Genomic DNA, 27,938 nt, shown 5'->3' on the forward strand with positions numbered 1-27,938 from the left:
AGCTTCTGTCTTCATTGTATTAATTTGCTGCATGGGAGGAACATGTAGGGTGTTAATGTGGTGGATTCGTGTTTTAGCTCTTTCCAGCTTTCTGCTCATGATACTTCAGCAAGCCTCTAATAACAGTGTTTGCGATTGCACACGGCATGTGCAGCCAAACCGACAGCCAGGAGTGATTTTGAGATGGAACTCTGTGGTGCTTTCCACAGTGATATGGCTTCTTCCCTTATTAACAAATACTGAAACATATTGGCAGAGTGACAGTACTGGTTTCATGTAGGATATGGTTCCATGAAATGTAAAGTAAAGGCAGACCCGGTTACTGCGCTCTGGTCTTCACCTTCCCCTTGTGCTGGGGTGGATTCCTGCCTGGCCAAGGAGCTGGTCCTGAGAGACCTCATCGGTTCTTCTGCAGCAGCGGGAGGTTAGTGTCAGACCAGCCCCTTGCATTAGTTTACTACACAAGTCGGACAAAAGCTGGTGCTGGTGCAAAGGGGAAGGCAGGGCCATGCAGGTAGCGGAGGGGCAGACGGGAAGACGGGCTCTGGCTGGCAGGGAGCCACATCCCGACACTGGCGTGATCTTTTCCAACAGCTCGTCTTTGCAGTTCTAACAGATAATCGTCTTTGTACGGTAGGCGTTTTAATCCACACATCATTAATTCAATAGAAAAAGTGACAGCCTCTGGTTCGTGTGAAAGTTTACTATCAAGGGGTTAGTTATCTCAGGTTGTTCTTGATCTTTTTAGATGCTTGCTTCCTTGCCTTTTCTAATGCATCATACTTTTTAAGAAAAGTTTATTTTCTTTGCCTTCAAAACACTGTAGAACTCCAACTTCCCATACTTACTAGCTGTTTGGTGTCACAACTTGTCTTCAGCAGCCTGCACTGAAATATTAATGACCTTGTGCTGCTGTATTAGGATGATTTTTTGTTAAAATAGGAAACATAGGTAATTCTGCTGAAAATTTAGAAGGGGTTCACTGTTTTAAAGAAATAGGTATTTAACACTACCACGTTACCCAATTTGTCTTCCAAAAGGCAGTAATGCACACATTTTGTGAGAAACAGAAATAATCTATGTAATAATAATCCACCAGTAGCTGTGTACAAGAAAGTGTGGTATACAGATACATTGTTCTAATGCTATGTATTTTTTGCATAAAGAGGTGTCTGTAAAAGACAAAACATTGGGATGAATATCCAAATCATTGTTTTCTTTCTAAAGTATTTCATACAGCTTCATTAGAGAAGGTACCTATTTTTAGGAATTCTCTCATGCAGAAAAACATGTTAAAAATAAGAATTCTATGAAACACATCTATCATTTTTGGGAGGGACAGGGAGATTTAATATAGTACACATCTGCAGTTTGCGGTACTGATCATTTATATATTTGTTCAAAATCTTACCTATCTGTGGTTTAATTTATGTAAAAAGCAACAGTAAGGAGCACTGAAGTTCGACTAGGTTAAGTTACAGCATGTGTATTAGATCTAGTGGCACAAACATGTCCGTGCTGGGGACATAAAATAGCTATGCAAAAGAAACAGACTCTCCCTGGAGAAAGTAAGATACAAATTAAGAAAAACTAATGAAGTTGGAACTGTGGCTTTGGGTTTTTTGTTGGGGTTGTTGTTGGGTTTAGGTTTTCTTGGTTTTTTTAAAGTCATTCCTGCATTTGCAAATCCTGCGTGCTCTGCTGCTTCCTGCTTTCAGACACAGCCTGTCTGGCTGTGCCCAAAGAGGGGAGAAAGAAGTAGAGAGAAAAGAGAGGAAAGACGAACATGCAGTTTAGGCATGCAGACAGGTATTGCTGTCTGCCCTGGCCAGGGTTAGAAGAAGTGAAGAATTTCCTCCTTTCCCAGAGTAAGGACACAGCAGCAGCAGTGTAGGGATGTGACGGTTTCAAGAAAGATGCCTCACTTAACATGGTACCAGGTCACAGTGTTTAAAGGTGTACTTCCTTTAGCACACTGGTGAGAGTTAGTGCCTATGTGACAGAAAAGTTCAATGCAATATATCCTTTAGGCTCAGTTCGATTTTTTGATTTTTTTTTTTTTTTTTTTTTTTTTTAAGGTTTCAGTCGAGCAGCACTACCGTTTGGTTTGGTTCGGAGGGAGCTCTCCTGCGAAGGCTACTCCATTGATCTCCGGTGTCCAGGAAGCGATGTTATTATGATAGAAAGTGCTAACTATGGACGGACAGATGACAAAATTTGTGATGCTGACCCTTTCCAGATGGAGAACACAGAATGTTTCCTTCCAGACGCCTACAAAATTATGACACAAAGGTAAATATATGTTGTTTTGAGAACTGAAGAGGGAAAACTTCTACATTCCCTGGCAGAGTTAAACATTTCCTATGAATGCCGTAGTTCCCACCTGTAAAATGCATCCAGTGGAAAATGCCAGAATTATTAAGTGCCAGGGTGATTATATGTCATTATGTATGTGTACAGAAGCATATATGCATATAAGCACAAGTTACATTATGCCTTAGTGACAGTGACTGTCATTCAGAGCAGACAATCAGTCAGAAGAGCCAATAATAGAATCATAGAACTGTTTATGTTGGAAAAGATCTTTTAAGGTCATAGAGTCCAACCATTAACCTAACATTGCCAAGTCCACCCCTAAACAATGTCCCTAAATGCCAACACAAGTGGTTTTAGTACAAAAGGTGCATTGGAATGAAGATTCACAGGAATTACTGTGCTCCAGGCCACACACGGGCAGCAGTCACCAGTCACCTATACTGACAGTTGTGGAAAAGCCAGCACAAATCAGTCATGGGCATTGCTGCTGGCTTACACTACAAGCCTGAGTAAGTTCAGGATTGGTGGGAAGTATTCTTCCCAGTGCATTTTTCCTAGGGTGAGGAATCTGAACAGAAAGGGGATGGGAATAACCTGGGAGTTTCCTGGTGCATGTGCACAGAAGTGTCAAGTGAAACACGCAAGCTGTCCTGCAAGTTGTGCTCCGTTTACTGTGTTCGGTTTGACTGTGGTAGCACTCAGTAACATATAGTCACGTCTGAAAAATAATCTTCCATATTGATTTCCCAATTCACTCAAGTTGTCATGAGTGTGACTTTAAACTTTTTATCATTTTCCTGTGAATATATGGATGTTCTCTATGGTAGTCAAATATTTGGGCTAAATCTCAGGCTTCAGTTTCAAATGCTGGAGGGAAATTAAGGGTATTGGGCCTTTTATTCGTGTTCTGTGTTCAACCTGTGACTTGTTCTGTGATCAGTAAGGGAAAGGCTCCATTGCTACACTAGTAAAAAGATAATATAACTTCTTTAAATCATGTTTGAATTATCTTTCTGTGGTTCTAGTTCGTTGTTAATTAGATCAAGCCAGATTTCCATTGAGACTGCAGCAGCAGTGTCATCATCCTCTAATCTGTCAACTCCCTTTGAAACCACCTTCAATTGCTTTTGTAAATGTAGTGCCTCTCTGTAGACTTCCTTGTTGTGTAAAATGCATGTTGTGTTTTGATCAAAGTCCTCCTTATGTTCACTGCAAATATACAGATTAAGGTAGTCAGAGACAAATATAGAGGCACAATCTTGCTTAAAGTGACATCGAACTGTTACTGGAAAGCTGAAATTTCAGTCCTCCCCTTTCAATTAATCAACTGTAAGTTTGTGATAGGAGAGAGTATTTTTTAACTTCCCCAGTCTTCCACTCCTACCCTTTTTCAACAGATTAAAATGCATTTGTGATCACATGTGTGACATTGGTTCAGTATGTCTATGCTGAGAGAGTTTCTCATTTTTGTTCCTTTTTTTTTGTCATGAACAAATGGCAAAGATCATTTGACACTTTGCTTTCTATTTTTGTCTGGCATTTATAGTAATTTGGAAGTTTGCTTTTGTAGCTCGCTCTCTCAGATCCTGTCATTAAGTAGAAAAGCTGTCTCTTGCCTTGTTTAATCTTTTCTCAAAATTGCTCAATTTGTGCTGTATTGCAAGCATAGAAGAACGCTGCAAATTTCTTATGAAAAGTTCTTGTATCTCATTTATTTATAACTGCATTGGTGATCATAATTTTTTGTCGTCTAAGGCAAACTGTTGTTTGGTACTCAGCACATGTCCTTGATCTGCTATCTAAAAGTATCACATCAGCTGTATTTTGATGGCAGCAATTCCATAGAAAAATCTCACCTGAAGGACTATCAGATTCACTGGGTTTTTTCTTTTCTTTTCTTTTTTTTTTTTTTTTCCTCCCTAAACTGACCAGAAAAATTATCTGTTAGAACATTTGATCACAGGGGAAACTTTTCTAACGTACCTTCAGCAATAAACAGCAGTAGTTTCTACGTTGCTACTTAAAATCTTACAGTGTTTAAAGACTGATGATATGTTTTTATCACTTCAGCCAGCAGTGTTTTTACCACTGCGTTGGACCACTCAGTTCAGTTTACACCTACATTTAAATGTAGTTCCACAGCAATTATTAAATACTCATCATTCATTTGTGACATTACTCCACAGCTTTTGTACAGCAACTACATTTGCTGCAGTTCCAACGTGAAAACACCAGCTTAATGAGATCAATACTGTGAAATCTGAAGACTGAAAAATAAGATGAGGTTTCCAGTTTAACACAAAGTCGTGTAATCCAATGCCCTGCTCCCCTTCCAGAGAATCTGAGATACTAGCATACAAACTTCGCGTGTCCACTTGTGCATCATCTCTGCTTTCTCAGAACAAGCTGCTACTTAGCCTTTTCTCCCTCCCTTTTCCTTCTTTCCTGCAGTTCTCAACAGATTTTTAACTTAATGTTTTCCTAGGAATCCTGACTTCATTGCTTTGCTTTTACCTTTGTAAAGTAGTTATTAAATTTTTAGTTTCTGATTGAAATTACATCCCAATTATTCCAGAATAAAGTCTTTCAGATGTATTTAGATTCCATGTCAACTTCAGACTGGCACGGTTAAAATTAAAGCTTTGAAGAAAGAGCCTAGACCTTTAGAAAATCTGTCTCCCCTTTCACAGTTCTCTGATAATTAACCCTGGTATTTGCATACAGTCAAGTCTGAGAGATCCTACCATGCGTATAGATACTACCTTGAGTATAGAAATAAGCTTATTTCTAGAATATTTGGTGAAGGAGTGCTGTGTGTGGCAGAGGACCCATGTTTCAGGCAGTTAGATCTTAAAATAGCCGCTCCTTGGTGCTCCGCTGTCCTTTAGCGGGGACAAATCTCCTCTGTTTCCTCTTTGTTTAAAAAGAAATTAAACGAACAGGAAGCAGAAGATGCAAAGGAGCCTGAGGACATTGCTCTGGTAGTTGCGCTCTTATAAAGTGTGTTTGTTTGGCTGTAGCCAGAAACTGTCACAAGACTTTGAAGTTGATAAGGCTGACTAGTACTACTTTTTACAGGTATAGCAGATGTTTGAAAATTAACATGATAAAATTTACTTATGACCTAGTCTTAAGTCCACGTCCATTGTAAGCAGATTGCAGGTGGATTGTGTAAGTTATATTCAAACCACCTGTGTGTTTATAAGGACTTTCTGCTTCCAGTGTCAACTTCAAAGCCCTGCTCTGCAACTGCAGTTTTTGTTAGGACGGGCACCAGGGGTTACATAGATACCACGTAGTCTTTGGACTTCTGTTTTATTACCTTAAAATAATAACACATATTTATAGGTACTTGTAAATACATACTTAAAATACATTTCAAACACAAAGGCATGTTGTGTATGTAATTTTATAGTGGAACAATAAGGTGGCAGGATGCATTTTTGCATGGTGGGACCTTTCTCTTCTGAATAAAAATAGGGTTTTTTTAGTAGGAATCATTTTGCCTAGACCTAAGCTTTTTCTTCAGGAAAAGTTCCGGATTATTTTAAAAAGTAGACACCATAACTATCTTTGTGTTTTCAGTACAGTACAATTAGATGGATTTTTTTGCCTGTGTATTTAAATAAATACTTGGGTAGTATGGCAGATAATAATTTTAAATAACCTAATTCTAAATCTTGAGAAACCCTATATTAAAAAAAAGTCAGGTCCATTCCAATCTATACGCATTATTTCTTGAGTAATGTACAGTTAGAGCTGTTGGTGGGGTTTAAAGAAAATTAACATTTTGCATTTAAAGAAAATACAGCCTATTAACTTGGAATCTATGGAATCATTTACTTAGACACAAAATTCAAGCATTTATTGTTGACAGCCAAAGTAATGTTAACTTCAGAGAGGAAATACCATTTCCCTCCTAATAAAGGCTGAAATTCCTTGAACTTTTAGATTGGAACTTCTGATCTGTGTTCTGATACTGAGAACATAGTTGTAATCATAAAAAAGAGGAAAAATTCAAAATGTCTGATACTGCAGTCTTTGCCAACCATGCAAACATCCACATTAAAAAGTATAATCTTACAGCTGGTCGGTTAATTTTTGATCTGCAACAGAAAGGAGGTTACATCAATCCTGCACTGAAATGGCCTTGAAATTCAATTTTCATTTACAATTTATACTGTAATTGTAGCTTTATCTTTACATCTTTACCTAAACATATTTAATCAGTATCAGTTTGCTTTTTAAATATGCACAAACAAAGCAAAACTCATTATATTATGTAAGCATAAATAGAAAAATCTGTTAGGTATAATAGATGAACTTAGGGAGCTAATTTTTTTAAATACCCTTCCCTTTTAAAGCATTGCTGCAGAAAAGGAAAAGTATTAAAAGAGGAATAAATCTTCAGCAGTGAGTGTTTTTTTCTGTTGTACATATCCTGTCCTATCTATAGCACATGCAACACATGTACCTTCAATTACCGTGTCCATCATGACACCAGTGAAGAGTTCATGCCTGGTTTTTTGTTACCATGAGCATTTCTCACGTGGTAATACTCTTAACCTGTTACGTCCATCATCCCTCTGCAAGACAGCTGTGCTTAAATGGAGGGTCTTCAAAATGTAAGCAAAGTGCCTCCTGCCTCACAGAGCGATCAAGGGAAAATGAAGGAAGCAGCATACCCATTCCTTCTCCTGAGATTCTATTTTTTTCTTAATCCTTCCCAACGGGAGAGTGGGAGAATGGAGACGTTCATTCTTTTCCACCTATTCACATGTCCAAGAAATATGTCATTTTGAAAGATCCCATATATAAATGACAGTGAGGCATTTTTGAAAGAAAACAAAATGAGTTCTCCTCTGAAGATGACACATCTCTCAAGCCCTCTGTCTTGTTCCTGCTTGTCAGGTCTGCCGAGGAACCACTGTCGTGCCGTATTAGTGTCCTTTCAAGAGAAAACAAGTTTGGTCTGTTCCATAATGTGAGTGGATAAAGAAAATCTTCCACTGGACTCCAGGCTTGGATGGATAGGGGGTAAATCTCCTGTAACTGATTAATGTCACATCAGAGTGAAAAGGTCTAGCCAAAAGCAAAGTTTGTTTGGGGTGTCCTTGCTGGTAGAAGGCAAACCCTGCTGTGGGGTCACTGCAGAGCTGAATTGGAGCCTTTGCAAGACTTCCATAAAGAAGCATTCTAGTGCCTCAAAAATAGCTTCCTCAGACAGAGCCCACGGTTGATGCAGTGTTTAAACTCTAGCATGCTTCGGATTTGCATGTCTAACGTGACTTGAAACAGTTTTCACGGGCAGGATTTTATCCTCTGCCACTCACAAATGACTGTGATTGTGGTAATGGCGCACTTCACTTCGAGGGGCTGCCAGGCTTAGTCAAGGGCTCTGCTGACCCCTGCTGCTATTCTTGCTTTTTCCTTTGCTTTTCCTTCTGCAGCCAAAGATTGCCTCCTTTTGCTAAAGATATTATGCAGTGAAAAGTGTCTCAGAATAAAAGATACACCTGGCTTTTTTCTACTTTCTGGTCATTAAGAGTTTGCATATCTGCCCTTTTTGTATCAGAGAAATACTGGTGTTGATGATGGCACGGGCTGATGTGGATAACGTGCGTTCTCGGAATTTATGCACACTGGAATTGCTGTGGTGCTGATGCTGATCTCATGTACGAGGTCCTTCCTTTGCTTTGGCGTGCCAGCAGTTTCTCTGTCAGCCTCCTGACAACTGCCTCACAAAACGTTTACCGTACAAAATTATCAACATTAGATATCTTTCTTTAAGCATCCTGTAAAAATGAAAGCTTCTACTCATCTGAAACAGACATAGGTCTTAGTACAGCAGTCACCCCCATGAGTGTTTTGACGTAGCAGAAGCTTAAAATGCTCTTTATTTTTAAACTAAGCTTTTCACAATACCAGGCCATGACCCAATTGATTTTTTTTTTCTGTTTTGTTTTGTTTTCTGTGTGTTAGTCACAAGACTTAGTTACGACTCAAATGTAAAGAAAAAAGCAGAAATGCATGTAGCCTGTTTTCATCAACTAGGCAGAATCACAGAGCCTAGAATATTCATGAAGCATACCATAGTCCTTGGCTTTATTACAGAAAAACACAGTAACACCCATGACTGAGAAGCACCTTATCTGGCATTTTGCATTTTCACTATCATTAATTCTTAATATGAAAGTAGTAGGTCTAGTTTACTCATTAAAAATAGGGGGTTTTATTCATGGCGTCGTTCCATCATGACATTACTTAGTAAATTAAATACAAATCCTTGTATTACGAGACTCTGAGCAGTAAAGTAAGGTGCAATAGCTGTCAGTGGTACTTGATCATCTTTTTGCAGTATGTTCTATTATTGCTTCCTGCAGAAGAGAGTATATCACACACACACAAGCACATAACACGTGTGGTGCTGTAGTCACAGTATTGGACAAGCCACAAAGGAAACAACACAAGGGTCACTGATACAAACTAATGACATATAAAATTTAGATTTAGTTTAAAAAAGATTTGATTCATTATTTTACTAGGGTGTCGCTTCGTATTTTATTTAGTGTTTTCATATCTTTTATTTAAGTCGGGTTTTTTTTCCTTCATTTTTGGCAAAACTACCATCAAATCCTTTTTAAGTCAGTGTGTATCTTATCTGGCAGGATAGTATATACATATTCATCAGTCTTTCCTTGTTGTTCATGTGTGAAAATAAATATAAATAACTATATATATATATACATAAATTCTTAAGTATTATACACTGTTTCTTGTATATTTGAGCATCATATATCATATAAAATACATGCTTCAGCCTGTGATGTTCTTGGGATTTTTTTGTCTGATTTCTGAAATGGGTTCTATTAGGTGCGCATAGCCTATAGTTAATCATGTATGTTTGGGGTATGCAGTTACCTCTCTTGGTAATTTACTAATGTTTTTAAGAACTTGACTGAGACAACATTGCTTAACCTTCAACACCTTTCAGTTGAATTTTGAGTTCTCTTGGACAAATTTCTATGAATTTTGTATAGTTTTTGGATTTCTAGTCTAGCCAAGATACATTCCTGGTTCAGTTGCACTCAGAACTTTATTATGAAAACCCTCTGATTTCCTTACTTATTGCTGCACCAAATTTAGTTCGTATAGAATAATACTGTAATAATTGAAGCCTATTAATTCCTCCTACCCCAATATATCCTCTATAATACTTAGCCAATACAGCTACATTATCTGATAAGTTGATTTAGGGCTTTATACATGTGTTCATATAGCCATTTATCTCAACCCTTGCTGAGGAGACCTTTATTAAGCTGTGATGACTGCTGAATATGAAATGTAACCAAGATTATTTTTTTATTCAAATATAATTTAAATATTCATCAAAGAGGAGTTATGCTTGAAACTGACAGAGACTATTACCATCAAAAAATATAATTAACTGCACTGGGTATCATGAAGCAGAGTTAGCCAAATAGCCGAGAGGTCTAATTGCTCTAGAGTCTGAGAAGCAATAGTTTTATTTTATACTGTTGCTGTGGAATTAATAGTGATGTGGTTTCCTATGCAAGGCAATTAAAAGCTGCCTGTTAAGGTTCATTGCACTATAGGAAATCTGTTGAATATCACTTAGTAAACAGAACTGACATGGAAAAGGAACATGAAGACGGGCAGAGCAGGGTATAGATCATAAATTAGGACAGATTAATATGAATTAAATATGTGTAAGTAAATTATGAGTACTTTCTAGTGTTGTAAAGTCAGCAGTAGCGATGAAAGTGAAAAGTTTTCATTAGTAACACAAAGGAAATAGAATTTAAAGATTATTACAGTGAAGCTATTTAATTCAGAAGAAAGGAGTAGAAGAGTAACGTGGGTTTAAAAATTTAAAAGTAGCTACAGACCAGTATAGAAATGAGTAGATCTCATATACTGGAAAATTCCTTCTGCCACAGAATAATCTCCTACTTACAATAAAATGAACCTTCTGACCTTTCTGGCTGAATTAAGCTTTTTAGTTGAATTCAATGAGAAAAAAAATAATATTATTAAATCCCATAGATTCTGCCTATGCCCAGGGTATACAATCTAAAAAGGGGTGGGCATATTCGTGGCATTTTGACGTCAATGACGTTGCTGAAATGGAGAAGTTTAAGGATCAAAGATACAAGCAATAACAGTATTTTACAGCCTTTCCTTTTTTTCTCTCTAACAATAAAATTGCAATCTAATTGCTTAATAAATGGTCCATGATTACTGAAAGACATAGATAATTTCCCTCATTGCATTTCCCCTCTTTGCATTTTGTTTTCTACATATTGCAGAACAATAATTAGCAAAAATGAATTTTTTTGTTAGGCCACAAATGAAAGAAATCTTTTGTTTCTTTTTTTTTCTTTTTTCTTTTTTCTTTCATATAATAACTGTGAATGAAAAGAGTTTATGTGTATGTTCTTTAATTTAGTATGGTAGTCAACTTCTATGTTTTTTAAGAAGCAGTCTTAAAAACTAGTGTCATACTACTGGTAAAAAAAATAATCAAAGAATCCAACTAGAATTCCTGTTTTATATAAAGATTGGCTGCCTGTTTCATACATTATTTAACATGCTTACCCTGTTTATATCAGTGACATAAGAGTGCATGCTGCTTTCTCAGAAGAGTACTGTCTTTGCCGCTTCACAGCACAGCGTCTTGTACTCCCAGGCTTGCACATGGTGTTAGCAGATATTTAAAGCACTTCAGTCTAACATTTTATAGGTCATGATGAACTGAGCCTATAAAACAAGCTACTGCAATGAAGTTAATGCAGTCTTAAGAGTGTTACATAGACCAAATACTCAGTATTCAGTATATTTTTAGCCTGCTGTAGACACATCAATGGGGAGGAAGGGTTCTCACCAAGTCAAACCTGTTTTGTAGTACATTTGCAGTGCAGAATCTTTAGTACAAATTTACTGTTGAAAGACATATTTTTCTTCATGTTTTCACTATAATACAGTAACTATCAGAACCCCCGGATTTCAATTTCTTCTAACACACACGTAAACACACAAAGCAGAAAAATAAAAGAAATTAGGTAGCAGAATCATTTCATTGAGCAAGCTGCCCTGACCAGAGTCATACGATTTGAACACTATGGAGGAAGGAGTCTAATCTTACTAGTTGTTAGTGACACCGAGCTGTATAACGTTTCATCTGGCAAGATACATATTTTGCCATTGTATGTGCAATGGCATCTATATTCTTTTCTTAGTAGTAATCAGTGATCTTTAACCTTAGTGTTCGTTGCTTCTCAGATACCTTGCTTCTTGTGATATATAGCTATATGATCCAGCAATTTTGAAATGGATTTAATATACACATTTTTCCAGCACTGTAAAATTGTTGTTTCACCATAACTCAGTTTGTACTCTTCTTCCTCTATTTAATACATTAATTTAGGCTGAGTTGTAAGTGTAACAATAACATAACAGCTCTGAATGCATAATCTTTCCCTGTTTACTGAATTTCTTAACAGCATTGAACTCAACTGTGCTGTTACACTCATGAAGCTGTAGGTGTTTTCTCATCTATGATGTAGTAGGACTGATACTGCCTTCAGTATATTATTCTAGTGCCAGCATCACTGGTGGGTATGAAAAACATAATTTACTTCATATATTTAGCTTTCTTAGATAATTTTGCTGCCTTTGTGACAGAGATACAGCAAAAGAACACCTCCTGGAGTTGCATTTAAAATAGGAGCACTTTGGGTAATGTACTGTGGACAGAACACATATGAGTTAGTGCTCAGTTATCATGAATGCCATCAGCAATGCCTTGTTGCTTTCTTATCAGCCACTTCCTGCTGTCAGCCCAGTGCTTATTTCAATAGAAAAGGATTTGCATCAAATGTAATACAGTATTATGTATGGCTAACATGGGGTTTTTAATTGTGCAGGCACATGAGACTCCTTCAGTGGGAGATAGTTTGATAAAAGGATTAGATCATGAATATTTTTGACACAATTAAAGATTATCTGTGCATTGATGGAGTCAAGCCAGTGAATTTTCTGATGTGCTTTTTACAGCAGTGAATCCGCTTGACTTGGGTAAAAACCAGCTGCAGAATACACAGGATGTTTGCAGATAGAAAAAACAAGCAAACAGAAGCAGCCCCCTAAACTTTGTTGGACTTAAAACTGGAAGTTCCAGAAGTGCACAGATCAAATCAGGAACTTAATCCTTTTAACTCTGAATCACAAAGAAGAAAGTGGGATTGTGCTTTCCAAGTTAGAGCAAAAGGATACTTTTTCAGGGGAAGTCCTATACCTGGAAGCCCTGCAAACTTTCCAGATGATAATTAGATCCAGGCATCACTGTGGGTAATGAATAACAGTGCTTTTGTGACAGGCGTTCCTCTCAGAAGAAAAGAAAGTACTTGTAGCGAGGACTTTCAGACACATTTTAATAGGAAATGACACCACTGTTAGAGAGTTGATTAAAGACCTACCAAGGGACAGCACTTCTGGAAAAAATCAGCAGATGAAATAAGAAAAGTTGTAATTTTATTATTAGTTATCAGTTAAATATGTATAACTTTAAAGCCATGAAATCTGCATTAAAAATTACGAGAAGGAAGACTGTACCATCTTGCTAACAGATTGCACTTTTATAAATCTCATAAAATAACCAAGTTGTCTTTTGCCTCTTGCTCAGCATTTTGCTTTGAGATCTGTTCAGCCATAGAAGCCAGTCACTCCGTAGCCCTGTGGAATTGGTAGATACGCAGCAGTGGGCACATGGCCTCTGTTGATGAAAATTATAACCCAAAAAGGGGATATTCCCTGAGGCAAGTTTACAAAAAACAATTTATTCTTTTTCACCCTGTAAAACTCATCTTACATGCAGGATCTCTTGCATTATTACAAACTCTAATCCTCTGAGTGGGTAATTAACGGACCAGAAAAGCCATTTGTGGAAAGGAAGAGCCATAAGGGTGAAAAATATTTCTCCACTGAATGATCTTTAAGGAGTAAATAATTACAAGAGTGAGAGGTTTGGGATGACCAATCTAAATCTGAACATAATTAGGATGAACACAGTTTGAAAATCGAAGCAGTTGGCATGTGCAACAATTCTCATATCAGAAGACTAATTAAATATTTAAAAGCCCAAACCCCCTCACTATTCACAGAAAAATAACCTGCCACAAAAGGGTCTGTAACTTTGCAGATAATTAGGAAGGGTTACAGGGGGAAAAAATCACAGATTGGCTCCAAGGTTCTGCAAGGTCACGTCTTATTATGGTGTATCTTTTATATGGTCTGATAACGTTTCTTGCTAATTTAATCTAAGTAGGGCATCCCATAGCGATTTCCCATTTCCCTTGTTAAAAATGTGATCGTTTTCCTATATGAAAACTGCAATAGGTGAACATTTTTATAAATAATTGCTCCTAATTGATACAGGCTATAATACTTTTAATTATTCAGGGGGAATGCATGTGTAAAAAGTTCAGTTAGGGTTGCCCCAACCACACCCCCCATTTGAAATTGTCTTCATCCTCTCTGTTGTAGAGGGAAAGCAAAGTACCCTATGAAATCATGTTGCCTCAGCAGCCAATTCTGTAAATTAGTAAGTCTTACTTCCCTGTTAAGGCTAAGATACATTTATGTTGCATATGCATTTCTGCAAGCAGAAGAGCTGTGTTAAACTCAGGAGACCCATAGTGAGTCAAGCTGAATTTGCATTGAACTGACCTGGAGGTCCAGGCAAAGCATGAACATTAAAAGTGTACCATGGCTTCTACATTTCAGAAGCTGCAGTAAAAAATCACAACTGTCATTTGAAATACCTTGTTTTGGTAATTAAAGTGGGTGATTTTTTAAACCGTGTTGAAGATCTGTGCAAATTAACGTGAGGGGTAAAGCTACTTATTTTCAGTATTGTAATTCTTCAGGTTACTCATTTAATAATGACTCAGAAGCTATCTTAAGTTACATAACTTTTAACTACATTATGAATATGCTGCATGCCAAGCCATGGATAAAAAAGATTGACAGTGCTGCAAAAAAGGGTTTTTACTCTTATCCTATGCTCTCTAGCTGGGAGTCTCTTCTGCTGCAAGTCTGTTGCAGTGTTATGCCTGAGGATCAGACACTGTGATTTAGGATTTTCACTTGGATTTTCTATACGCTCCACTCTCGCACTGCGCCTCAGAAATAAATGCCCCTTTGTAAAGCTGCGGTATTATTACCAAACCCTGCGTTTCTCCCCTGAAACCTGCTCAACCCACAAGGCATGACACTGTGCTCACGCTCATCCAGTGTGAATAATCTGTGTAAATCACTCAGATGTTATGATGCTGCACTACTAAAGTTTTTGTTAGTAAATAAGCATAGCTGCAGGCTATTTATTTTGTCTAAATGGTGAAACATTTAATTGGATCTTTTTAACTGATTACTTTTCAGCAGTGCGGATCTGCTTGGCTTAGTTGGTGTACGAAGGCATGCGCTGCCTGTAATCCCATGCTGCATTTTGCTTGCAAATACACATGCACATAAATAGTATGATAAAATTATGAATATGACTTTATTTCCATTTCTTCTTCAGGCGAGGTCGCATTAGAAATGTTTTCTCTAAAAAGCACGTCTCTTCTGCTTCGTACTGTTACAAGGTTTGGGTCTGCAAACCTCACTAGGAGATTTTTCCATTTACTACACACACATCGTTGCATCTTTTGGTACCTAGCTTTCCTGTCCTTGCTTTACAGTCATCTCCTCACAGGCTCGGGCAGTTCTAGTAGGCCTTTCATCCATGTGGTAGAAAGTAGCAGGGATAGAAAGAGGGGATTATAAAAGCACTCAAAAATTTACTGTGAGAAGGCAGGAGTTATGTATCCCGCTGGAATCTAAATTTCCTTTTTCTTTCCCCCCCTCCCTATCTTACGTGATGCTTCAGTTTCAGGTTAGTAATAACGCCATAATAATAGCATTTGCACCAATAAACAAAGTACTGGAAGGAGGATCAATGGTAACAAGAAAAAGTACCTCTGACAGCTCAGATGTGAGAAGATTCATCTTTTTAACAGTGACTGCTTTGAACTTGGAGAACACAACACTAAAAGGCAAATGGGTCGTAACTAAATGTATTAAAATTGTAAGAAGAATTCGTAAGCAAGAAATACCCCATTAAATTAGTTTGCCATATAAGTCTGATACACATTCATTGATAGTAAGTCAGACTGGGTAATCCTAAGAAAGGGATTTCCCGTTGTGTTTTCTTGTCTATTTGGAGTTTTCATCCTCAGTGCATACCCCTAGACTCCCACAAGATTACACTGTGTAAAGAAAACACAATTAAATATTATTGCCTATTTATCGGGCAAACGGAAACAAACGCTGTGGTGCACCATCTACAATTAATTATACACTGCTCGGCTTCCTTATGTCATGTTTACTCAGTAATTAGGAAGATTCAACAAACTATCAATATTATGTTTAAAAAGAAAATAGAAACAATTTTCTCAGTTCCCCCCCCCCCCCAAAAAAAAAAAAAAAAAAGAAATAAAATATTTTTCATCTGAAGCCACCAGGTTTATTGCTGTAGCGGTCATGTTGCCAAGTGCATAGAAAATCCCAAGACTGGGCTGTGAATTTTCAGACCGAGTTCCAGCATGCCTTACTGTTTTAGCAGTCACAGGAAGATCGCCAATATCTAGACACAATTCTTGTGGCCAAATTCTGCTTTCATATGTGCTTATTTATCTCCCATTGTTTTCTTAGATATGAAAACTACCACCACAGCACACTAAATCTGTTTTCCCTTTAAGCTAGGTAAAATTGGTGCTATTTTCTTTTTGCATGCTCATTTCCCCATAATAGTTTTGGGGATTGTAACTTGAAAATATTTTTCAGAAACGCTTACACGAGTAAGCAAAACTGCCAGTGTGGCATCCTGGGTTTTTAAAAGGCCGGTTGCAGGATTGTATGTCTGTCTTCAAGCAAGTGTAGCTGTGTAGGGATGCGTGTGCTCACTCTTCCTGCGTGGGTAGGGCTGTGTTACTGCTGCTGGAGCACTATGAATATTGCAGTGATGGCTGGCCAATGCTGCTCCAAATTAGGGCTTTATAGCAAGGCTGGTTTTTTTAGTAGGTCTTGGTTTTTTTCAGGCTTTGGTTACACCCAGTTTACTTACTCATTAGGTTTCAGTATGTAATAATGTATTTCTTTTGATTTGAATTTGAAACTCCAAATTTAAATACATTCTTTTAAATAATTTTATCTACTGTGGGGTGTGCGTGTGCATAGGTATGTATCTACACACCCCTGAAATAGAATCTCTGTTCTGTGGCTATTTTGTATGTAAGTTTTGTACACACTTTCTAAGACCAAATTAATAAAACATAGCATTTAAGTAATATCTGACATCTTCATACATATGTAACTTTCAGTTTAATAACAGGAGTGGAGGTCTAGTGAATATGCATACAAAAGCAGAAGCACATCTCATGTGGCTGTTGTAGACCATTAGGAATACATATGTAAAGACAGCCATTTACACTGGGTAAAGAGGTACAGGAATTTTTCAATTTAAAACATGCTGTTGTTAAAAGTCAATACACGAAGCATAGCTATCCGACATTCCCATCTCTTTTTACTCAGGCTGCAGCTCACCCAGGGTGATTAAGTAACAAGAAGACCATATGGAGTATGTGGTGTTACAACTCAGAGTTTACGTGCTTCAAGTGGTGTTTAAGCAGGTTGCTGCAGGCAATATGCAGGAACATGTCATCGTGCTAGCTTTTAAGTATTTAATCAATATGCTGAAAGAGAAATATTGTCAGATCTGACTTAAAAGTTTCAAAACATTCCAAGATAGATATTTTTAAATGTATTGACAGTTTTATTTAAAATTAATCTTATTTATTAAGCGTGGCTTTGTATTGTATCTTTTTTTTTTCTTTTTAAAGTGAAATACATGACTGTTTTCTGTGTTTTCCCATTTTACCTTACTTAATGAAACACTTCATTCACGGAAATGCAGCGTTAGGAATACCCCAAATTATTTTGATGGCCCATTTCTGGTTAGACATGAACCCCTACCCTTCTCAAAATAACACGATGTTTCTTTTATGTTACTATCTTTGTCAAAGTTATGTATGCAAAACAAAAGCATTTTGAAGGACAAATTGTAATGTTGACATTATTTTCTACATAGCGTGATTTTGCAAAATACGAGAACCACTTGGAAAGGACCTGTGTGTATCTTCATGTGACGGATGTGACTGAACCATAAAGATGACCTCTTCTCTCAGTCAGCCGGTTTGATCCACATAATGCCAATGCCTTTCCAGAATCTGCTGCTCAGATTCCAGTACTTTACTTTCTGGTCCAGTCATGATACACTGTTTTTCATTTTAATGCTGGAGTATTTGTTCAAGTCCATAGATTTTGCATTTTTAATCTTCCTTAGAACAGTGGTGAATAATGGCCCTTGGCAGGAGATAATGAAATTTTCTTAATTTATATTTTCAAGCAGAAGCTTCAATTGAAAATGGCATCCTATGGCCTGGAGACATAGCTCTAGTGCAAGTTTCAGGGGAGCTGTAATAATAATGCAGTGCCAGCGGTGACGGGGAATGATAGGACAGTGAAGAAGTAATTTAAGAAAGAAAAGAGAATGTACCAAAGCTTTATTGTAGCATATCTAATGATCTGCTGAAGATTCCCAATAGCTTTTGGAGCATGACAGGAGAAACTAATGTAATCTTGCCAAAACAGAAGCCCCTGCTTAATCAGCAGAACAAGATTATTGATTAAAACACCTCACACAATAGATTGCACATGGAATCTCATCTCCATACGTTGCACGTGGAAAAGTGCACTAATGAGCATACGATAATAAAAAACAAGCAAAAGCAATTTGTTGGGAATTGTACAAGTCAAGATTAGAGTTGAAATGCAAACAAATTATCATGGCAAGTGCAGCTGTCCTTAAAGCTGAGCACAGACGGAATGGATGCAGCAGGGACACGGCTACGCTGTGAGCAGAAGAAGGTACTTGCTAACAGGCCTGCTGGAGCTGCTTTACTTTCCTTTTTTTCTGTATTCATCTGAAATGTGAAAGGGCCATTCCTCATTTGCACAGTCTTCTTCCTGAGGTGAGAGGAGTTCAGACATTGTACTGTAACTGTTAATTAAACACTCCATTTGATTTTTAGATTAGTCTAAGTGATGCATCTGCATTATGAAAATGTAACCTTTCTTCATTCATACTAAAATACCGAAGAAACTAGTGTTACGAGTACACAATTGCTCCTTGCATTTATGAGAACGGTGATACTTTCTACATTTCCACTTGCAAAACTCCTGCCGCTGCTGGCACAGGAACCTGAACTGCCATTCCTTCAGTGCTACAGTTAGTCTTTTGCTAAATAGGGTTTCAAATTTAATTCATGTATTACCTTTCCTAAATCAACTGTTACTGGGTTTGATTAGAGTTCTTTGCAGATCTGCTTTATTTCCTTGTAAATGACAGTCAGTGTATCATAAATCTTTGTGAATATTGTGAATGACTTAAGTGTGAAGACATTTCTCAGTGTGAGAACATACGAATTATAAGATTGGATATAAAACCTGAGAATCTGAGTATTTTAACATATGCTAGGGAAGTATGCAGTTAAGTAGATTACAGAACACTTAAAAGGTACTTAAAACCTACAGAACACTTAAACACCAGATTACAGACACTGATAAAGTATTTGTGATTTGACTTCTTAAATTTGCAGAAATTAGAGCTGGTTTGTATCATGTTTTCATGGGAACAATTCTAAAAGCATTTGAATAGATGGACCAAACTAATAGTATATTATGTAGAAAAAATAATGTTGGTTAAAATTAATGAAGGACTTGCCAGTTAAGGTTTATGAGGTTTGGATTATATTTTTCCCCCGATGGTGTCTAGGCCAATTTTGCAAATCGCCAGGTACTTCATTTCCACTATAGTCTGGTTTTGGATAATACCATGAAGTGGGTGCACTCAGAAAGGCCTTGCCCCTTACAAAAAAAAGTGAAAATGGATCACAGGATTGAGCTGAAGGCTGTAACAGTGTAATATCCTCTTCTTTGGGCGTAGCGTAAAGGTTTCTCAGAATTAGGAAGCTCTGCTATGGCAGTGATGCAGTTGCTTTAATAATCTGTAGCCATGTAGGATATTCTGCTGTTTAGTGCTATTTTATGGAGAATGGAGTATCTTTTGTCCGATACACCATGAAATTCAGTGCCTCTTATCTTAAAGAAGCTAAACGGAAACCTTTATCTGTTTGTAAAACGGTCTTTGCAGGCAGCAGCAGAACTGTAGGCCAGTAACTAATAGAGAAGTTGCTACCCCTGGTTTTACAGGGGAAAAAACCAATGCAGCAGGCAGAAGACTTTCATTTATTCAGAGAACGAACTGCAGTAGTGTAAATTCCCTGAATTACTTGTCTCAGAACTACTTCTACCAAGTCCACTTACTCTGCATCTCTTCTCTCTAACCCAGGAATTGGGATTGACAGCTGCTGTAGTTGCTGGTGGTGGTTTTTGAAGGTTTCCCTGGAACTGAAATATGACCACTTAACTATGAAACAAATAGTTACCTGAATACTGACTTTTTAAAATGTGAATATTTTAATCAAGCACCTTTAATTTGAAATCTTAAAAGTGCATAAAAATCAGAACCTTATGTGGAAATTAACTCAGATTTTATAAAACACAACCAGCAATGCAGAAAAATCAGTGATTTGAATGTAAAACCTGCAGCTTAAAGCACGAATCCTTCTGTTCCTCTAGTTATCCAAGTAATTGCACTTCTTGGGGAGGTGTTGGTGTGCTTTGTAGCACTGCTGGGTGCTGCAGCAGTGGGCGTAGCTCATTGTTTTGGAATAGGAGTCTCCTTCATTTTGGCAGAAGGTGACCATCTGCACAGCAGGTGAAATCTCGCATGAAGAAATAGTCAGAAATTTTCAGACAGTCACCAACTTCCTGTAAACACCACTCAGTGCCTGAAGTTTGATGCTGGTACTTACTGTACAAAGAAAAAAAATACTGCCTTTTCTTCTGATTTACTATTATGCAACCTTTTGGTACAAACATGAAGCTCTTCATTTCCTGACTGACGGCAACATTATGAGTCTTTCACTGGAGGAAAATGAAAGGGAAGAAAACAACTTTTTGTATGGAAACAACCGTCCATCTTTTTCATAAGATTTACAAATACTGCTAGTAGAACTTTTTTTCCCACAGCTAAATATGACCTTCATGAGTTTCATTCTCAAGCAATTTCTCCCAATATGTATCCATTTTATTTTGTAACAAATCAATATTTCTCTCTTAATTGCCACTCATTCAAGTGTAAAATGAAATTTTTATACAGCTCAAAGCTGTGGAAACCATTATACTGAATGATGCACTATGCAGTCTTTTTGTAGGAATTATTTTGGCTTCGGTGTAAGTTTTTCATTAAAGAAACAAAAAGAAATTTAAGGAAATTACTTACAAAATCTTAAATCTGAGGTTTTCTCATGCTGATTAGTCTGGCCTGAGATGTGTGGCATAAAAAATCCCGTACAGGGTTTAGAACAGAGAGACCTATGAGGTTTTGGGCTGTGTTGCCTTCTGCTTTTACAGCCTCCTCCTACACAACACATGAGAGCAGCACTTTGACCTTGGTGTGAGTACAAAAAAAGGACTGGATTGTGCATTTTCAGTATTACAGATTCAGTACAGTGATTTTCTCTGCAACTTGGGTGCACATCTCATCACTTCAGCACGAGTCTGAAAGCCACTGGATGCATCACACTTGTTCCAGACTGTAATAAACTGCACGAGCTGTTGCAGTGAATGATGGTGTTACTGGGGGTGGCACGGTGTGACCTGTGCGATGGCTGTACAGGGAACCTGCCTGCGCTCTCTGGAAAGTCACTGCCACAAGCAGCACAGAGGTGATAGGTGGATTCCTCACCATCTATCTGTATCCATGGTTGTTCATATATATAGAAATACCTGGCAATTTCCAATTAGTTCTGCAATTATGAGTCTTATGAGGCTAGAAATAAGTAGCTTAAAAAAACAGGGGGGGAGGGGGGGGGAAGAAAATAATTAACTGATCAAGTCAGAAGAGTTGTTGTTCCTGTGTTTGCTCAGCAAGAGGCACAGCATAATCTGACCAGCTGTATGCTAGTTTGATTAGTATATAAAAAGGAAAGTGATTTATATCAGAGTTCTCCAGATGCACTTGCTCTGCCTTTTATGAGGTAGCATGAATTATTCTTATACCTGTTGACAATGTACAGCTGTGGAAAACCGCTGATACAAGATAGATTATTTTAGCTTGGGATGTGGGGATGTGGTATTCAGGGCGTGTGGGAAGTAGTAGAGTAATAGAGAAGTTGATGTACAGCTGGAGTCAAAGGCTAGACTATTACTTTGGTTCAGACTTCTGTTACTCAGTTTGCTGACAAACAAAACTAACCCCTGAGAAGACCAGCCAAGCTCTCTTTTTCTTTTAGTCACCAAACTCTCTGACCTTCTTTTTTTTTTTTTTTCCTTCCGTTTCCTTCTGACTATATTTTCTATATTACATTTTGACCATCTCTTCAGGGTTAGGTGGTTGTTTTTCCACTCTTGAAATTCCAAGCTTTTTTTTCCCTTTTTTTTTTCTTTTTTCTTTTCTCCATCCCCCCCCCCCCCCCCCCCCCCCGAATAGTAGTCTAAAATATCTTGGTGGTTATTATTATTTTAAAAAAGAAAATCTTCAAAAACCATGACATTCAGTGGACCCTTGTGGTTAGAGGCTTTGTTATCAAATTGTTCTCTGTATCAAAATGCATTGGCTTCCATTGTTAAGCAAATAATATATATGCTTCTGTGTCTTCTCTAAAATACATTTTCATTAATTTTTTTGCATTTCTTCCTTTTAACTTTTTCTTATATACTCAGATGGTCATTCCTTACTTCTTCCTGTAACCTAACAGAGGAAGCTTAGAGTCCATCAATTGCTCCTAAAATAATTGAAATGGAAATGCTAATGCTCTTTGTCTACGGTAACTATTCAACCAAAATAATTTCCGTGAATCACAACAAAAATATCTCTGAGATGTAAAACCATTCAGCAGTATGTCTATCTCTGAAGATGGAAGGAATTGCTCATTTCTGTTACTGTACATTTTTCAAAAGTACATATTTTTTCATTTTGTATCATCATTACATTTTGTTTTGATTTTATTGAACACTAGTATCAAATCAGTATATGCTCGGAACAACTGTCTCTACCAGAGGGAATGAGTAACATCTCCTCCAAACTTAACAGTGAAAAGCCTGAACTAAGATACTGTCTTGAAGTCTTATTTATGGACTTTGATGTAGTATTAATTAACTTCATTGTCGTATGGGTTGGACTGGCCAAGTGTAAAGAGAGTTAGCACTGCATATAGTACTTTAGTATGAACTTGCAGATTCAGTGTAATTTTAAATTAATTGGTTTGCTTTCTTTTCCCATTACAGGTGCAACAACCGAACACAGTGTATAGTAGTTACTGGGTCAGATGTGTTTCCTGATCCTTGTCCTGGAACATACAAATATCTAGAAGTTCAGTATGAATGTGTTCCTTACAGTAAGTATAATCTTTTTATTCTTGTTCACTTCCTCTGGCCCTCACAATTAAAGCTGGAGTGCTGTTACATGGAAAAGAAGCATATGTTTATGGCCCACAGACCCATTATGCATGCAGAGCACTTGCAGACTAGGGCCTCCAATTAGCTTCACGAAGTGTGGAAAGAAGCCATGGTGTGGTGCTGGCCAAGTGTCTGTCTGTGTTCTTAAGTGTTTGGCTTTTAAGGCTACTGTTTTTCCAGAAAACAAACTCAAATTAGCTATTCAGTAGGCCAGATAGAAATTTGTACTTTTGCCCGCTACCAGTTGCTGACAAATTGGCTTGGCTCACAGACTTCGAAAGCAGGAATTGACTTCAATTTTAATCATGATCTACTTGAAAGGCTACCTGCTGTTGTGCTGACTTTGGGTGCGTAGCAAAACCCAGCGCTGACACTCAGAGGCGAATGCCCCAGTTGTGGGACATTGTAAGAGGACTTTGTGCTTCTGGGGCACATTATAAGTGAATGTAGATTCAGAGTAAATAATTCATCAATAAGTTACTGAAAGTTGATTCTTAAAAACAATGGGGAAAAAAGCAAGAAAGAAAGGTTCACTTCTGATGTAAAGAGAAAATATGAACCGTGCCTTGAATCAGCTGCCAAAACAGAATTTTTCACTGAAAACAAAGTAAATACTGAAATCATATTGAGATAGAAAAAAATGAAGTTACGGCTACTTCAGCAGTTTTGTACAATATTCTTTCTAATGCCAGAATTCAGTAGCTTTAGACATACTTCTTATTTCCTTGCAATAATTGATGGTTTTTTTTCATTGACATGTATGCATGTTTAGAAAAGTTCTGCAGATTCAACAATTTTAACTGGTTTTGCTTTCTTGTAAGGTCATTCTTTGCAGTGACTTCTCCCTCGTCCTGTAACTCAACAGAGAAATAGCTGTGTTTGCAATGGAATTTGAGCAGTGCACTGATCATTCCCTTAAGTTATTATTAAGCGTGAATTTCTTGATCTGCAGTAATCCTTAACCAAAGTCACATTTTCTGTTGATACAGGAAACAGGCCAAGTCTGAGATGCAAAAACACTGTGGTGACAGTATATATCCAAAAAGGAAGGAAATGAGTTCTGGCATAAGCAAAGCTATGTCAAAACTGTCCATACTGTTTCCTGCACAATTTTAAAATTTAGACTTCTTACACCGAAAAAATAATACTCTGTACTGTTTCACCACATTGAACCTTCACTGTTGTTAAAGGCCAAACACAGATCATCTTTTTTCTTCATTTCTGCTGTGTCACTGTGAAATGGTTGCTTGCTGATTTTTTATTTTTTTTCTGTACCATTTGTAGGATTGGAAGCCTACTGCATACAGTGATCCCTAGTACCATTCCTCCTGTGTGTAGTATCGGTGGCTTGTTGTAACTGTTCTTCTCGTGCCACTTTTGAGGAGTGATGATGTCTTACTCCAATCTAACCAAAGTTTTGTTCCACAAAAATCACTTTTGCTTTAGCGCTATTTTCATTCCCAAATTCTCTGAAAGGGGACAGTGCATCTGATTCCAAACCATGAGGTCAGTCAAATGGCAAGAGGTTACGTTTCCAGTTCCAGTAGGCTAGCTCATAGAGAAAAAGTGTAATGTGAATAATGTTCAAACACAACTTTTTATGCTGTTTTAGGAAGAGAAGTGTGGATATGTTCTACTGATTGGGTATTGCTATCTACAGGAATCTTTTCTTTTCCAGTTTTCAGAAGTATAGTGCCACACCGCGGCCTACCCTGTGCTCTAACATGTAGTTATTCTACTTCTAAAATGTTTATTTTTGTTTACTGTCAATTGCATTGGCCTACCATTTGTAATTCTGTGTCTATCATAACCCAGGATTCTGGATACTTCTTGCTTTTCAAAGTCTGTAAGTTTTGGAGTTCGTCAACTGCAGCATTTACAGTGGTGACACTATGCCCAATTCCAGGACTGTAGGAGGCAACACCTGTCATTACCAGCAGTCATTAAAAAGGTTGCTAGTTACTAAAATCAGTTTTGAAGTTTGATTTCAAACCACATTGTGCTTCAGTAGCAGTTTTGACTGTTGACCGTCTTTCTTCCCTGTCCCACAAAGCCTATCCTGGTATTTTTCCAAGTTTCTTTGACAGAAACTCCAGTTATCAAGTCTAATTTTTTCCTCCCTTACTTGTTCCAGTGCTCCATATCTAAACGTACAGAATGGCTGAAATCATTAGGTTTACAAATAGCAGCTGTCCCAGCATAAGAGACTTATTAGGAAGGTGGATAGGCTTTTGTGGGTCTAGGAAGGAAGGTTTTTAGTGATCACAGCACTTCAAACGAAGATTGAGTTCTGGTTCTTACTTTTCCTGAACTTCATTCAGTTACTGCAAGAATGCAAAATTTACTGTGTTGCACTGTGGCACCTTTCAGTCCACGAGAGATTACAAATAGCAATTGTACAGGTTTTGTGGTAAAACTTGGAAGTTCTTACACACTGGAGTTGGTGTCACCCTTGTACAAAATGCAGTTTATGAGCTCCTCTTATGGCTTGCTGGCCTCCAGAAATACATAGCTGCTTTGTTGATCATACATATTAATTGACCTTTCTCTGGGTTCCCTATTCATCGCCCTCATAAGAAATTATTTAATAAAAAAGCTTCCTTTTTTGCATCTGAAAGTGTAGACAAAAAATATCTATTGAGATACTCAGTTGGATCTCCAACAAAACTAAAATTCTAGACAAATTTGATAGGCATTGCTTTGTCCTAAAATAACAGTGTTATTGATTAAGTTACAAAGAAATTGAGAGTACCATACTTGACATTTCTCTCAATTACGCTGCACAATGTATGTTGACACTTCGACTGAATAACAGAAGTCAGCCCTTTCATAAAGAAGAACATCAAAAGTACCATTTTGTACATCTGTGCATTTTTATTTTAAGCCTTTTTTGGACTCAGGAATTCAGTAGAAAACATTTTAAAGTGTTTTATTCTCTCTTTGTCTGCATTGATTGGACTTTGCAGCATTTGTTTATTTCAATAAGCCCATCTGTCCCTGAAAAATGTACAGCTGTACACCAATGCAGGCAAAGCAGACATGCCAGTAATGATCTGAGTTATCCCTATCTTTTTCCTCCTCTCCTGTTATTAATTCTAAGCAGGTACATTATCAATATTGCTCTTTGGCAAGGAATAAACTCATGCATAAAAGTTCACAAACAGAATCATCTGAAAGTCATTAACACTGATTGTGGAACCCAGGAATTCACCTCAGAATACATCTTCTGTTTACTTGGATAACTCAAGAATTACAAATTGCAGAAAAACAAGTATTATACCTAAAGATGTATAAATGAACAAAGGCTAGGAGAACTACTGCTCATTTTGAGGCTATTAACCGCCTCCCACTCCCCCATAAAGTTTTGGAATTGTTCCCTGAAGAAACACTAGATCAGCTCAGCCAATACCATTCTCTCAAAATAATCATATGTAATTTTGTTAAATGAAACTGAAAATCCAAAACTTTATAGGAAACATACAAATACATTCTTCAGGATAATACTGTAATACTGAAACTGTAATAGCTGTGCAAATAGTTTTGATACACTTCCTTGGTATCAGCAGCTACTGTTACACAGATCGGTACATCTGTCATTTTCCAGGTCATTTTATGTAACTAAGGGAGCATACTTCAAAGGCTACTGAGTATATGAAATAGATTTTATTGCGAATAATTATTGGAAAGCTATTTACTAGCTGGACTTCAGCTATATGTCTTCCTGTAACATGTTCCTTAAAACTTCCTTGGGGAAAAATTGCTATAGTAATGTAACTTCGTTAATCAGGTTCGGTTTATATTTTCCATGTACGGTAGTGGGATGGATATTTGTTTTAAACACTTAGTATGACTGTTCTTGCATACTAGCTTGCTGTTTCGGGCTTAATCGATGATGCTGGAGAATATCTGAATGATCTTAATGTTAATTTTTTCTTCTCTTTTCCTCTGGCTTACTGTGCTTTTGCTTCTTTTTTTCTAGATGATTTGCTTATTCCTTCTAGTCTGATTTTACAGTTACAGACTAAGAAGTGGCAAAAGTTCTCAAGAATAACATTCAGGAAAACAAATAAAATAAAGCCTAAGGAGGGCTAAAGGATGCAAGCTGCTTTCTTTACAAGAAAAAAAAAGCAGAGGGGTGGCTGGGGCGAAGATGGGAGAAGGTTTAATAAGCACACATACAAACCTATAAAATTAATATATTGCATTTTGAATTTATAATTATCTAATTAATATGTATATGTGCACTCGCACATATATGATAATGTGTCACTTAAAAACCAACTTGATAGCATTATACTTTGAGAAGAAGAAGAGTATGTATAGCATGCATTAGTAAAGCAATTCATTATTTATTCAGGTTCACTAAGTGAAACTACATGCCAACCTATCTGTATTGCCTCCTTAATCTACTAAAATGATTGATCCATGTTCACTTGTGTAACCGTAGAATCTCTCTCCTGCTAGGTTTTCCTGTTGTCTGTTTCTCTTTATCCAATATAGTGCAGTTCTTATTCTCCCTATATTTAGCGTCTGTTACTAATTTAATCTTTAGATTAATAGTCAATTTATGTTAATCTTCTTTCTTTTTTCCTTGCACTTTTTTATTTTTCTTCCGATGCTTAAAATAGAAGTGGAGCAAAAAGGTAAATAACGTATACAGTCCAAACCCCAGCTCCTTGTTATGTGCCTTATGGATGTTAACCTCTTCCCTTCCCCTCCCCACAACACTCTTATATTATGATAATCAGCAGGATCTCATAAGTACACCTCATAAAGAAGTCGACTGTTTGCAATAAAGTGACTTGGCTGCTTAAAGTAGGTGGCGGGGTATAGTGTCTGAAATACTTGGGCTGGAGGGAAGACTCCCTTGCTTTTTTCTCTCCCTTTCTCTTTGTCTTTCTTTCCCTCTCTTTCTCTCA

The 27,938-nt window shown here is 37.3% G+C and overlaps 1 protein-coding gene across 21 annotated transcripts in view; it reads left to right on the top strand.

Moving 5' to 3' along the window:
• ADGRL2 (adhesion G protein-coupled receptor L2) overlaps positions 1-27,938 on the top strand; it is a 179,634-nt gene that overhangs the window by 105,803 nt on the left and 45,893 nt on the right. For 15 of the 21 annotated variants that reach the window (XM_037404631.1, XM_037404647.1, XM_037404648.1 and 12 more), the window contains exons 3-5: positions 2,079-2,292; positions 22,849-22,958; positions 27,648-27,662. In XM_037404631.1, coding sequence (XP_037260528.1) covers positions 2,079-2,292; positions 22,849-22,958; positions 27,648-27,662 — 339 coding nt within the window. The remainder of the gene's footprint in view (positions 1-2,078; positions 2,293-22,848; positions 22,959-27,647; positions 27,663-27,938) is intronic. The other 6 variants (XM_037404632.1, XM_037404650.1, XM_037404639.1 and 3 more) reach the window with 1 other exon arrangement.

This window comes from Falco rusticolus, chromosome 11, assembly GCF_015220075.1.
Source record: "Falco rusticolus isolate bFalRus1 chromosome 11, bFalRus1.pri, whole genome shotgun sequence".
Lineage (NCBI taxonomy): Eukaryota > Metazoa > Chordata > Aves > Falconiformes > Falconidae > Falco > Falco rusticolus.